Here is a 14,169-nt window from a genome sequence, read left to right as displayed (position 1 = left end):
CACCAGGTGAGGTAACCCCAGCTCCAGGGTCTGGGCCACTGTTTGGAACAAGGCGCGTAACCAAAGACGTCAGTGTCTAGTGCCAGCTACAGTTTCTGGCTGATTTCTGTGTGGCCTCCGGCTCCCGGGCACAACTGTCTTAACCATGGGGCGCAGAGGCTGTGTGTCAGCCCAGCAGCTCAGTGACACGGTGCTGAATCTTAGCCAAGCGGAGGGCTGGAGAGATGGCTCAATGGTTAAAGCACCGCTGCTCTTCCAGAGGTCCTGACACCCTCGCAGACATGCAGGCACATATAAATAGATAAGTAAATAAATAAACGAGGGTGAGATTGACAGGTGATGTGACAGGCTTAGGGTTAAAAGAGGGGAGGTAGCTGGAGCCTCTGCCCCACCCAGGAGGCGGGCGTGGTGGGAAGTGTGTAGCAAGCAGCTCTCCCTGTGCTCAGAAGGCAGAGGCAGGCCAACCTGAGTGCACAGCCTGCAGAGCAGTTCCAGGCTAAAGCCAGTTAAACTAAAATCCTGGGGGGCTGGAGAGATGGCTCAGCAGTTCGAGCCCTGCCTGCTCTTCCAGAGGTCCTGAGTTCGATTCCCAGCAACCACATGGTGGCTCACAACCATCCATAATGTGATCTGATGCTTTCTTCTGGCCTGCAGGTGTACATGCAGGAAAAACACTGTATATATAGTAAATACTTTTTGTTTGTTTTGTGAGACAGGGTTTCTCTGTGTAGCTTTGGCTGTCCTGAACTCCCTTTGTAGACCAGGCTGGCCTTGAAGTCAGAGATCTATCTGCCTCTGCCTCACGAGTGCTGGGATTAAAGGCGTGCGCCACCACGCCTGGCGTAAATACTTAAAAAAAAAATTAAAGACTTGAAACTAAGTCTGTTCCCTTAAGGGACCCTCTATGCCCCCTACATTGGGACACAAGAGCTCCTCCTTCCTAGACAGCCATCGGGGCTGTCACCCACGCCCTTCTAGAACATGCAGAAGAGCAGCTGTGGATACCAGAGTGGCAGGGGAAAGGGGTGCACACAGCCTGGGTTCTGGACCACCCCACACTGGGGCTGTAGTCTAGATCACTGCCTGTCCCGTAGCCTCAGCGTGGGGATTGTCTGCCCATTTCTCTCCTACATACCAAGGCCCCCGAAAGCTCAGGCAAAGTCAGCTGAGGTGGCCCCACCCCAGCTAACCAGGCACCCGGGGAGCCAGGCCCGTGGAGAGAAGGCTCTAGGAGGAGAGCTGGAGAGGCGGAATGAGCAAGAAGGCTGGGTCCCTGACAACACATCTTACCTGACTCTTGCTGACCAGGGCACCAGCCTGCATTGTTTCCAGCCCCAGGAAGGGGCATATGTTTGCTCCAACGCTGTCAAAAATAAGCAAGGGCCCTGGAGTGAGGGGCTCCTGAGGGTGGAGACCCAGCTAGTCCACAAAGCTGGGCATCCGTTTGTCCGTCCGCCCATCTATCCCTACGTCCTTATGAACCTAGTCGTCTTTAACATTGAGCACCGGCTGTTTCCCTGGTGACTTCCCTGATCGGAGCTGACTCTCCAAGGCCATCAGACCCTGTGTCACAGGAGGGCACTCAGCATGGACGCGGTCATCTGCTGCAGTCACCGTGATGACTATCTCAAAGCCCTCTTTACCTTAGGAAAACCCGTTTCTGTGACAGGAGCATCTGAACCCTGAGTCCTCACTAGCCAGTGCCAGCAGCTGACAGAAGAGCAACAGAGGCGTGGGTGGGGGGCCTGCAGACCACCGGCCGTTGGGTTCTTGGCACCCACAGGGAGGCTCACAAAGGTCTACAGTTCCACTCCCCCTCTGTCTTTCACACACACTGCTTACCTTGTGCACAGACAAAACATGTAAGCAAAACATCCTCACCTAAACTTTTAAAAAATTACTAAAAGAAGCCGGGCGTGGTGGCGCATGCCTTTAATCCCAGCACTCAGGAGGCAGAGGCAGGTGGATCTCTGTGAGTTCGAGGCCAGCCTGGTCTACAAAGTTAGTCTAGGACAGCCAAGGCTACACAGAGAAACCCTGTCTTGAAAAAAAAAAACCACCAAAAACAAAAAACCCAAAACTAAAACAAAACAAAACAAAAGGACCCTATCTTGGGGGCTGGAGAGATGGCTCAGAGGTTAAGAGCACTGGTTTTTCTTCCAGAGGTTCTGAGTTCAATTCCCAGCAACCACATGGTAGCTCACAACCATCTATAATGAAATCTGGTGCCCTCTTCTGGCCTGCAGGCCAGGACACAGAACACTATATATAGATAATAAAGAGAACATTAAAAGAAAAATAGGCTGGGCTTAGTAGCTCAAGTCTTTAATCCTAGCACTTGGGAGGCAGAGGCAGGCAGATCTCTGTGAGTTCGAGGCCAGCCTGGCCTACAAAGTGAGTTCGGAACAGCCAAGGCTACACAGAGAAACCCTGTCTCAAAAAAAATAAAAAATAAAAACATAAAATAAATCATCTGTGGACACAGCAACAAATCGCTGAGCGCCCACTGGCGCTTTCTCCAAAGCCCTGTGCCTATGCCTTCCATGTCCCTACCAAACTGCGCTTGCGCGGCCCGGAGCCAATGTGCCGTCACTGTGGGGTGGGGTCTTGGGTGCGAAGACCAGACACCAACCCACAGCCAAGCTCAGTGGGGCAGAGAGGGAAGTGTGTGCTGGGCACTTCTCTGCACAAGTTGGCCAGCTCCTTTTGCCCCCGGGTCTGACTCCCAGCCTGTTCATCAGAAGCTATGTGAGGTGGGGCCTGTCATCCCAGTGTAGCGAAACTGAGGCAGGGGGATCAGCTCCATGGCAGCCTGGTCTACTCAGGCCGGATAGGGAGACAGAGCGAGAACGTGTATGATTTTTCTGTTTTACTAAACAGAATGTTTACCTCCATTCATTCATAACCTGGCTCCTCACTTCTCTTCCAAAACCCTATGTCGCCATCTGTTGACTAAACATAGCAATTGCGCTCAGGCCTGTCTTCCACCCAGTGCTGGGGATTAAACTCAGTCCTTGCTAGGCAAGTTACACAGCTAGCATTCTTCCCTCCCGTCTCTCTCTCTCCCTCTGTCGCCCTCTCTCATCTATCTATCTATCTATCTATCTATCTATCTATCTATCTATCTATCTATCTACAAAGGATCTCACAGGGTAGGCCTGGCTGGCCTGGAACTCACTATGGAGCCCTAGGTGGCCTAAGACGCTCAGTGATGTCAGAATTAAAGTTGAGTCCCACATCTCCCAGCTTATTTTGCTTCTTAGACAAGTACATACTAAACCATCCAGGCTCTTTTTTTAGATCATTGTAGCTCAGTCAAGACCTGAACTTGAAATCCTCCTAAGCACCCGAGTAGCAGCGAGGGGTCACGAGGCTCAGTCTGCTGATTTCTATTCTTTCCTCTCCATTGTACAACAAAGGCAGATATTTACAAATATCTGGACACCTTGCTCCTCTGCTAATGCCCCACTGCCATTGGCTTCAGCTGCGATACTGCCCTCCCCACCACTGCTCAGGTCCACACTCTGCCCTCCCCACCACTGCTCAGGTCCACACTCTGCCCTCCCCACCAACGCTCAGGTCCACACTCTGCCCTCCCTACCACCACTCAGGTCCTACTCTGCCCTCCCCACCAAGCTCAGGTCCACACTCTGCCCTCCCCACCACCGCTCAGGTATAAACTCTGCCCTCCCCACCACTGCTCAGGTCCACGCTGCCCTCCCCACCACCGCTCAGGTCCGCACTCTGCCCTCCCCACCACTGCTCAGGTCCACGCTGCCCTCCCCACCACTGCTCATGTCCACACTCTGCCCTCCCCACCACTGCTCAGGTCCACGCTGCCCTCCCCACCACCGCTCAGGTCCACACTCTGCCCTCCCCACCACTGCTCAGGTCCACGCTGCCCTCCCCACCACCGCTCAGGTCCACACTCTGCCCTCCCCACCACTGCTCAGGTCCACGCTGCCCTCCCCACCACCGCTCAGGTCCGCACTCTGCCCTCCCCACCACTGCTCAGGTCCACGCTGCCCTCCCCACCACTGCTCATGTCCACACTCTGCCCTCCCCACCACTGCTCAGGTCCGCACGCTGCCCTCCCCACCACTGCTCAGGTCCACACTCTGCCCTCCCCACCACTGCTCAGGTCCACGCTGCCCTCCCCACCACCGCTCAGGTCCACACTCTGCCCTCCCCACCACCGCTCAGGTCCGCACTCTGCCCTCCCCACCACTGCTCACGTCCGCACTCTGCCCTCCCCACCACTGCTCATGTCCACACTCTGCCCTCCCCACCACTGCTCACGTCCGCACTCTGCCCTCCCCACCACTGCTCATGTCCACACTCTGCCCTCCCCACCACTGCTCAGGTCCACGCTGCCCTCCCCACCACTGCTCAGGTCCACACTGCCCTCCCCACCACTGCTCACGTCCGCACTCTGCCCTCCCCACCACTGCTCAGGCCCACGCTGCCCTCCCCACCTCTGCTCAGGTCCACGCTGCCCTCCCCACCACTGCTCAGGTCCACATGCTGCCCTCCCCACCACTGCTCAGGTCCACGCTGCCCTCCCCACCACTGTTCCAGTCCCTATCGCTCTGTCCTCCCCTCCATTGCTCAGAGGCTGAGTACTTTCTCAGTCTCGGGATTGTGGAAAACTCCTGCTCCAATCGATGTGACCACCTCCTCTGGCTCTCAAGGCCACCAACCTACACATGTGCTTACATACATATAGACACATACATACAAGCACACAAATCCCGGGGCGGGGTGGAGGAAGTGACCATGCACCACCTTACATGCCTTCCTTCGTCGTCCTGTGCTCCTGACTGTGGTTGCAATGTGGCCAGTTCTCTAAATTTCCTGTCACCCTGACATCCATGCCACGGTTAGCCAGGAATAATTGGCTAAAATAAACCCTTTGCTGGGCGTTGTGGTGCACCCCTTTAATCCCAGCACTCAGGAGGCAGAGGCAGGAGGATCACTGTGAGTTTCAGGCCAGTCTGGTCTACAGAGCAAGTCCAGGGCAGCCAGGACTATGCAGAGAAACCCTGCCTCAGAAAACAAAAATAATAATAATGAGGAGGCAAACAATAAAACAAATATATAGAAATAAAATACAGAAATGTTCCTCCCCTAAGTTGCTTTTGTCTGGTATTTTATGAGAACATCAGGAAAGGGAACAGACAGAAGGGACAGCACCTTCTGGGCCCCTCCCCCACGCCAGGCCATTAGGGCCCAGCGAGGGTGTGGGCTGAGGACACTCTGAACTGGCTAAGTTCTGGTGGTTTTTTCCACCTAGGAGTGCTGCCATGTCTCTCCTCTCGGTCAGCCTCTCTCCCCACAATATAAGGCCAGGCGGGAGGCTGGAGGGGAGTCATGCTTTCCATGGCAGGCCCTGCACCCCGCTGGTCTCCGAGGCCCCTGAGTCTCCACGGTGGCACCCAAGGCCTGGGTGTCGCCCTCTTCCTAATGACATTGTTCCTGATGGACTCCACCCTTGGTAAGTGGCTCCAGAGCCTTGGTGCTCAACCTTCCTGACGCTGCGTGCGACCCTTTAACCCAGCTCCCTCACGGTGTGCTGCCCCCCCCCAAACAGAACATTATTTTCGTTGCTACTTCATAGATGTAATTTTCCTAGTTATGAATCATAATGTGAACTTCTGATATGCACGGTATCTAGTATTTCACACACACACACACACACACACACACACACACACACACACACACGGTCATTTGACCTCCAAAGGGGTTGTGAGTGACCCACAGGTTATGAACTGCTGCTCCAAAGGGTCAGAAGGGGACCAGGCCAGCAAGGTGGAGAGATCCTGGTCTCTCCGAGGGGGTAGGTCCTTCTGTCCAGGGTCACAGGTGACACCAGCGGCAGGCATGACACCATGGGTGGGTGGGTGGGAATATTTGGGGACTGCAATGGGCCTCAAAGGAGAGTCCTGGGGAGAACAACCTTGCTGCTGTGTCAACAACAGTGTTCTGGAGACCCTGAACCGATCCTCTCCAGCTCCAAGGACAAGACAAAACAGAGAGGGCTGGAGTTGTGCCAGAGGAGGGAAGCAGAGTCCACCCGGCTGAGTGACACTGAATTCCACACGCCCGCCTCAGCTGGTGGCCAGGCCTCTGCACACCCCAAACCATCTGCTGCTAGGCCTGGGCTCTTAACATGTGGCGTGGACCAAGGACCAGGAGAAGAGGCGGCTGTGTATGCATGCGGTTCGGGGAAGACCAGGCAGGGCCTTCGGTAGGCTGCGTTAACAGGAGCCTGCCCAGAGATCGGCCCGCAGAGCGAGGCGTGCGGCATGGGGTTATTTGAGGTCGCCTGTCCACCCGACACAGTTCTTATCTCTCATGGACCCTTGTTTTCACCTCCGAACATGACGTATTAAGAAAGCATGTTCAAACCAGGCCATGGTGTCACATGATTTTAATCCCAGCAATTGGGAGGCAGAGGCAGGCGGATCGCTGTGAGTTTGGGGCCAGCCTGGTCTACAGAGCAAGTTCCGGGACAGCAGGGCTATAGAGAGGAAACTCAAAAAACTAAGTTAAAAGAAGAAGATGAGGTGGAGGAAGAGGAGGAGAGGAGGAAGAAGAAGAAAAGAAGCAAGCATATTCACTGGTGGCAGTCTTAGCATGCAGGCAGGAAGGATTGAAGGCCAGGTAAGGCTGATAGAGGGGTCCACTGGGCGTGCTCGGGGACTGTTTAAAGAGAACTCGGATTCTGGGCGTGGTGGCACACGACTTTAGTCCCAGCACTTGGATGGGGTGAGATACTGAATAAGTCATAGAGGAAAGACTATTCTTTTTTTTTTTTTTTTGAGACAGGGTCTCTCTGTGTAGCCCTGGCTGTCCTAGACTCACTCTGTAGACCAGGCTGGCCTCAAACTCACAGCGATCCGCCTGCCTCTGCCTCCCGAGTGCTGGGATTAAAAGCGTGCGCCACAGCACCCAGCTGAGGAAAGACTACTCTAACAGGGTTAGATGGGCAGCCTCAGCTTCACCTGTGAATGTAAATTAAACTTACGGAGCTCTGGGTTCAGGCTAGCCCTTCAAGTGCAGGCTAGCCCTTCAGTGTACGCTAAACGAATGCATTTCTTTGGGGTGTAATAGAATGGAAGTCTGATTTGTTTGTTTGTTTTATTGCCTTGTTAACTTTTAAAGATAGGCTCTCCTACTGCATATCCCTGGCTGTGGCCTGATACTATGTAGACCAGGCTAGCCTCAAACTCAGAGATCCGCCCCTGAGTACCGGCTTAAAGGGAGAATACGAAACCTGGCAAGGGCGGAGCCTTTTAATGATGCCTGTTAAGGCAGGTGGCTTTCAAGAAACAGACTTATGGTTACAGAGCAGAAACAGGAAGGCTGACACAAGAGGGGGGCAGGCGGACTTCAGAGTCAGAGCATTCCATGTTCCAGGGAGAACCATTCTTCTCGACGGACCCCCTCTGCCACCTCCACTACCAAAGTACCTGCGCTGCTATCGATGTCTGCTGGAGACCAAGGAGTTAGGGTGCCTTCTGGGGTCTGACATCTGCCTCGCACCTCTGGGCAGCAGCAGCTGCGTCACCCTGCACATAAAGAACAGTAAGCGGACCCTCCCCGACCTCGGGCCAGCTCCCGCCCACCCTACCCCCAGCCTCTTCCCAGGGACCCACGCTGTCCACCTCGTCTTGGTCCCATAGCCCTAAGACACGCCGGCACTCTGTCTGTCCTCCCACTCGCGTTTCCTCCTCAGCCTCCCACTTTCCTGCAATGTCTGGCCTTGAAGGGCCTGGGCCCTGCAGAGGACCTGGCCTTCCCTCAGCGATGGCATCTCTGCTGCCACAGACTCTTCTGGAACGCACAGTGCTCATGTTCGGCGCTCTCCTGTCTGCCTCCCTGTCTTTAACCAGCAGCCTCAGACTTTGGTTCTCCCAAGCGCTCTCTCCCCATCTCCAGGCGCGGGTTCCCACACCTCGACCTCATTTCCCGCCTGCATGACTGACTGCGTTCCCTCTGTCGCGCCCTCCTCTTCTGCCCAACCCCCCTACCTTTATTAAATTAGTACTCGGCGTGCACTGAACAGAGGGGTGCACGCTCTGGGCAGAGCAGAGCAGAGGTGTCGATCCTTGAAGGTGGCACTTGTTCGCGCTTTATCTGGTGTCTTTGGACAGCGGCTCAGTAGCGCACGCTCCCTTCATCTTCTTCAAACACTGTCAGAACTCTCAGCCTCTGAGCCGTCTATCTTCCCAGGGTCGCTAGGAACTGAACCTTGTGCCCGCCCTCTCCTGCCGCCACACTTCCCTGCTCTATCTTTTTCTGCTGTAGAAAACCACCACTCCCTTTCCGCAGCCCAACCTTCAACGCACCTCCTTACCTTCCTCCTCCTTGCCCCATGGTGCTGGTCTCCCCATCCTTCTCCACACGCACTGAGGCAGGGCTCCCCACAACCGTTACCCCACCAAAGCCATCAGCCTCCCCTGCACAGCTTCAGGCTCCCAGGGCACGCCCAGCCCCACCCAACTCTCCGTGGCTTTCTTTTGGGTGGGGGGGGAGGGAGCTAATGATACCTGCGTGGTCTCGGGGTGGATTTGGGGGCTCTGTGCCTGCGACCCCTCCCTAGGCACCGGCCCAGATGTCATGGTGAGCGACTGCCGCAGCGGAGAGCAGCTGTCTGACTGCTCGCACACCCGAGCCTCCCCGGTGTTCGGTTTCTGGATCTTCTACCAATGCTGCTTCATGAATTTCTGCAACAGCCCGAAAAACAGAAGGATTATGATGCACTGAGACGCCCCCGGCCGCCTTCTGGGGTTTCCCCCGAGCCCCGCCCTCACACCAGGGTCCTCCCCTCTCCATTCCCACCCCACAACACTCTCCTGCCTCCGTTTCACCCAGCCCCCTCTCTTGTCCAAGGTCCCCAGATGCTGCCCCAAAATAAAGTAGTATGCAAAGTGTTTGGTCTGTCTCCTCTGGTGGAGGTGAAGGCTTTGGGAGCTGAGTCCCATTGTGGGGCTCCTCTCTTGCCATGACAGTTCTGCCTCAGCTCCAGACACGTAAAACTGAAGAGGATGGCATGCCCTTACACGGGCAAGGCTGGCTCGGCTAGATTAGTGGGCACCCTGAGAGGCTGCATTGACAGGATGTAGTATGTGAGCAATAAGGTGGATGCAGGGCGGAAGGGTGCCTGAGAAGGGTACTAGGGCCGGGCGTGGTGGCGCACCCCTTTAATCCCAGCACTCGGGAGGCAGAGGCAGGCAGATCTCTGTGAGTTCCAGGCCAGCCTGGTCTACAAGATGAGTCCAGGACAGCCAAGGCTACCACAGAGAAACCCTGTCTCAAAAAAAATGAAAAAACAAACAAAACAACAATAACAAAAAAACCCAACCACCCAACCGACCAGGTCAGGGCTGGAGAGGGGGCAGCGTCATTGTTACACCATTTCCTGCTGATCAGGAGCGTCGAGCTCCCTGAGGCAAGTTTGATCTTTGGCATCAGGGTATCTGCTTTCTCCCTGCTCTTGTTTCTTTTTTAAATTTTTTTTTAAATATTTATTTGGGCTGGAGAGATGGTTCAGTGGTTAAGAGCGCTGCCTGCTCTTCCAGAGGTCCTGAGTTCAGTTCCCAGTAACCACATGGTGGCTCACAGCCATCTGTAATGTGATCTGGTGCCCTCTTCTGGCCTGCAGGTGTACATGCAGGCAGAGCACTGTATACTTAATAAGCCATCTCTCCAGCCCCCTGCTGTTGCTGTTTCTTGTGTATGATCACTTAACAAACCTTGACCAACAACAACCCAACAACCTCCACGCCATCATGGGGCTCTAGTATTTATATACCCTCTAAGAAAATCCCCAGAATTCCAAACGCCACACAATCACAGAAAACTATCTGCAGGTGGCAAAACCCTATCCCTGTTAGAGCATGAGGCAAATCACAGTCAGCCGCTGCAGAGCGACCCTGAGTCCCCACACCTGGGACTAACACAAAAACATTCTTTTTTTTTTTTCCAGACAGGGATTCTCTGTGTAGCCCTGGCTGTCCTGGACTCGCTTTGTAGACCAGGCTGGCCTCGAGCTCACAGTGATCCACCTGCCTCTGCCTCTCGAGTGCTGGGATGAAAGGCGTGCGCCACCACGGCCTGGCTATTTCTGCGGGGGTTTTTTGGGTTTCCGGTTTTGAGTTTTGGTTTTTGGTTTTTCGAGACAGGGTTTCTCTATGTAGTCTTGGCTGTCCTGGATTTGCTTTGTAGACCAGGTTGGCCTTGTACTCACAGTGATCTGCCTGCCTCTGCCTCCCAAGCGCTGTGATTAAGGGTGTGCACCACCACACCCGGTTTATTTCTGTGTTTTTAAAAAAGAAACCAAAATTCCAAAATTGTCACTACAGGGAGCTTTGTTCTCTGATGCCCAGGTTTACTGTCCCTTCCTGACCCTGTCACCCTGTTTGACCAATCAGAGCAGTATAGATCTGGGGGGGAAGGTGGACTCGCTGTATATTCCTTCCTGGCCTCCAACTCCAGACTCTCCCGCCTCAGTCTCCCATGGTAAGATTACAGTGTGCACTGCACAACCTGTTAGGAGTGCTCAGGACGGGGCACTGCGAGCCGGCAAAAGCCTCTGCTGACATAACAGGTTAAACAATTGTGCCTTGTGACAAGCTTGTGCCTTGAGGAAGGCTTACACAGCAGGCCGCTGTGCTCGGCGACTCAGGCACCTAATCTCGGTATTCCAAAGGCTGAGGCAGGGTGCCCTTGAGATCAAAGCCAGCATGGACTGCATCTCAAAAGGCCAAAATAAACCCCCAAACTCTATGTGCATTTGTCCCTAGGCACACACAGCGGTGCGCATCTCCCCAATCATGAGGTTTCCCACCTCCAGGACCCCCTCACACTACAGGACTGACTTACGCAGCCCCGGGAGGACAGGGGAGCGCAGTGCATCTCCAGCTCTGCAAAGACGTACTGTTTTTCAGAAGGCGCTCCAGCACTGGCCTGTGAGGCCATGAGCCTAACTGGGCTCACCTGCAAGTGCTTGTGACGTCAGAGCAGAGTGCTGCAAAGCACCCATAAGCGCAAGAAAAATTTCAACTCATTATGTATTTGTTTTGAGACAAATCTGTAGCTTTGGCCATCCTGGAATTACCAGGCTGGCCTCAAGCCCAGACTGCCCACCTCTGCCTCCAGAGTGCTGGGATTAAAGGTGTGTACCACCATGCCCAGCCAAAAACTTTCAATATTTAGAGTGTGGCAGCACACACCTGTGATCCCAGCTCTTGAAAGGTAGAGTCAAGAGCTCCGGCCAGCCAGGTGTGGTGGTGGCAGCGCTTGCTTTTAACCCCAGCACTCGGGAGGCAGAGGCAGGCAGGTCACTATGAATTCAAGGCCAGCCTGGTCTACAAAGCGAGTCCAGGATAGCCAGGGCTACACAGAGAAACCCTGTCTCAAAAAAGCAAATAAATAAATCAGAGTTCAAGGCCAGGCGTGGCGGTGCACGCCTTTAATCCCAGCACTCGGGAGGCAGAGGCAGGTGGATTGCTGTGAGTTTGAGGCCAGCCTGGTCTACAAAGCGAGTCCAGGATAGCCAGGGCTACACAGAGAAACCCTGTCTCAAAAAAAAAAAAAATCGGAGTTCAAGGCCAGCTGAAGATACTTGAGACCTCGTCTCAAAAAACAAACCCCAAATGTTAAAGATTCGACATCTGCAGCCCGCAGCATAGAACACGTGCTGCCAGCTGCCGGGACCTTGACGTGAACTAGGCCACTCGGTAGGGGCGGGCCCGGGCTTGAGTTTCTTCTCAGGGGAAAGGCCGGCACACCCCGTGGGTTTAGTGCTCTGAGCTTGAAGGCTACAGGTGAGACAGGGCCTCGCCTTCGCCTTTGGTCTCCAGCTGAGCAGAGGGAAGGATGTGGCCTCTTAGGTAACTTTAGGAAGCCAGGAAGCCCAAGCCGAGTGGGCAGGGTTTGGCAATCCTGTTTGAATCCCACACTTACCTCTTTGACCTGGTTACACCTGCCCACATCTGCACCTGACCCCCCCCACATCCCCCACCCCCCACCCCAGCCCGCTCAATGCACACACAAGATGACACAGATTCAGTCTAGTTTTACTTTATTATGGAGAGAAACATGCCCCGCCCCCTCCCCTGGCCGTCAGTCAGGTGAAGTGATGAGGTCAGAGACAGCAGGCCTTCCTGCTAAAGCCTGGCAGCGGAGCTTGGATGTGGCACGTGACCAGGCTGAGGGTACATGAAGACGGTGACGGTGGGAACCGCTCTCAGGCCAGCCTGCAGCAGAGGCCATGCTGAATAGGAGAGAGACAGATCCGGAGAGGCCACAGGATCAGAGGGACCGCAGAGCAGGATGTGGGAAGGGGAACGTGTCAGGGTCTAGCCTGGGGAAGAACCGGTGTCAGGGTCTAGCCTGGGGAAGAACCGGTGTCAGGGTCTAGCCTGGGGAAGAACCAGGAGTCCTGAACTGTTGAGGAACAAGTATATTTGGCGCAGGTCAGCCATGGACAAGCCCAGCTCCAGGGGCAGCGTGAGAGGGTCTGGGCCCTCAGAGTCCCCATGAGCAGGGAAGGCAGGCGGGGGCAGGGACAGGTTCAGGGCCTGGTAGAAGTGCTGTGCCTGGGACTCTGACAGGGGCAGGGCCAGGTGTCTCCTCGGGGGCGCAGGCACCATGCTCTGGCGCTGGGGAGAGGACCAGGCGTTGCAGTAGTTGTACTGGCAGCAGTCGGCCCTGTAGTGGTAACCTGAGTGGATGGTCCTGTGCACTTCTTGACAGCGGTAGGAATTGTGCTGCCCACAGCCGCGTACGTGGAAGCGAACCTTGACACCTGGAGAAGGGACAGTCACTATCCGTCCCTGTGAACACCGTCCACGGTCCCCAAACCTGCTCATCCCAGCACTCACGCAGACCTAATTTTATCCCGTGTAATCTCAGAAGAGGGAGAAAAAAAGTCACTCATCTGTGCGCGCGTGCACACACACACACACACACACACACACACACACACACACACAGACCCCCGTCTGTTCCTTACACGGCCCAGGCAACCCTCATGTTCCGGGAGAACAGAGCCCCGCCGCCCTACCACCTGCCCCCTCTGTGGACGCTGCTCACTCCGGTAGATGGTGATCACCATGCACGGAGACGAACTGCTGACGGTACACTTTTCTGAGCCGGAAATGCAGCCCAGCGAAGGGTCTTCTAAGAGGCACAAGTGGCAGGTGCGGACGCTGTCGGGAACTGGGGCTTGGCACACAGAGGGACAAGTGAGCTGGAGCCAGGAGCTGGCTTTCAGCTACACCCAGCTCCGCCCCTTCCTGCATTCGGTTCCCGGCCGCTCTTACCCTTCCCGGTGGCGAAGCCCACCATGATGAGCACAGCTACAAGCACACAGGCCTTCATTGCGGGGTACCCACAAGCCCCACTTTCACCCGCAGACGCAGAGTGGCAGAGACTGCGGGCTGCGAGCTGACTCCATCCGGAGGCAGGCTCCTGACCAGAGGAGGGAGTTGTCTGGCGGCAGGAAGGACGGCAGGTCCTCACCCACGATGCCTGCTTCCCACACGGCCACAGCTGGCTCTCTATCAAGGACCGTGGGTTAGTGACTGCCGCTGACACTACCTGTTGTCCGCCTACACAGCAGGGCTGGTCCTCATTATGCTGGGAGAGGTTTGACAGTCACCTCCCCACCCTGTCAGCCTCCCCAGAAAGGGGCACAGACACCACTGAGCAGCAATTGGGGCTCTCCACCCTTTCTCAACTTCTCTTTACCTTATGATTATATATATATTTTTTAATTTGTTTTTTGGTTTTTCAAGATAGGGTTCTTCCACCCTGGATTCACACTGTAGACCAGGCTGACCTCAAACTCAGCCGAGCTGCCTGCCTCTGCCTCCCCAGTGCTGGGATTACAGGAGAGTGCCAACATGCCCAGCTGGCTTTCATGTCCTTTTAATAGCAAAACTGAGGGCACGTGTGTCTCAAGGAGCCCCTACAGTGGAAACACACCGCCAGAGGCCAGAGAAAGTGGCCGTTCCTCTGGCCTTCGAGACCTTTTCTTTTCAATCTTGCGTTTGCCCCCACACAACCCGGAATGCTGCTGACAGACTCTCCATAAACGACATCCACGAAGCACCATCTGTGCTGCCTCCAAACGGGGAGAGCGGATGAGCCGCTGGG

General features: G+C 55.1%; 2 protein-coding genes across 3 annotated transcripts; one reads left to right on the top strand and one right to left on the bottom strand.

Moving 5' to 3' along the window:
- The first annotated feature begins 5,319 nt into the window (after positions 1-5,319).
- On the top strand, positions 5,320-8,931 carry LY6G5C (lymphocyte antigen 6 family member G5C). Its single transcript, XM_084753398.1, has 3 exons — positions 5,320-5,494; positions 7,423-7,590; positions 8,609-8,931. The coding sequence occupies exons 1-3, from the start codon at positions 5,371-5,373 to the stop codon at positions 8,770-8,772; spliced, it is 456 nt and encodes a 151-aa protein (XP_084609524.1). The 5' UTR covers positions 5,320-5,370; the 3' UTR covers positions 8,773-8,931.
- A 3,153-nt stretch (positions 8,932-12,084) lies between these two features.
- LY6G5B (lymphocyte antigen 6 family member G5B) lies at positions 12,085-14,085 on the bottom strand. 2 transcript variants are annotated; one of them, XM_084754322.1, is made up of 3 exons: positions 13,335-14,085; positions 13,105-13,236; positions 12,085-12,817 (listed from the first exon to the last, which is right to left on the bottom strand). In XM_084754322.1, the coding sequence occupies exons 1-3, from the start codon at positions 13,390-13,392 to the stop codon at positions 12,420-12,422; spliced, it is 588 nt and encodes a 195-aa protein (XP_084610448.1). In that variant the 5' UTR covers positions 13,393-14,085; the 3' UTR covers positions 12,085-12,419. The 2 variants fall into 2 exon arrangements, with proteins under 2 accessions (XP_084610448.1, XP_084610449.1); XM_084754323.1 differs by lacking the exon at positions 13,105-13,236.
- Between the last annotated feature and the right edge of the window lie 84 nt (positions 14,086-14,169).

This window comes from Acomys minous (assembly GCF_964271855.1).
Source record: "Acomys minous genome assembly, chromosome: 13".
In the NCBI taxonomy this organism is placed as follows: domain Eukaryota; kingdom Metazoa; phylum Chordata; class Mammalia; order Rodentia; family Muridae; genus Acomys; species Acomys minous.
This window is presented reverse-complemented; position numbering and strand designations above follow the sequence as displayed.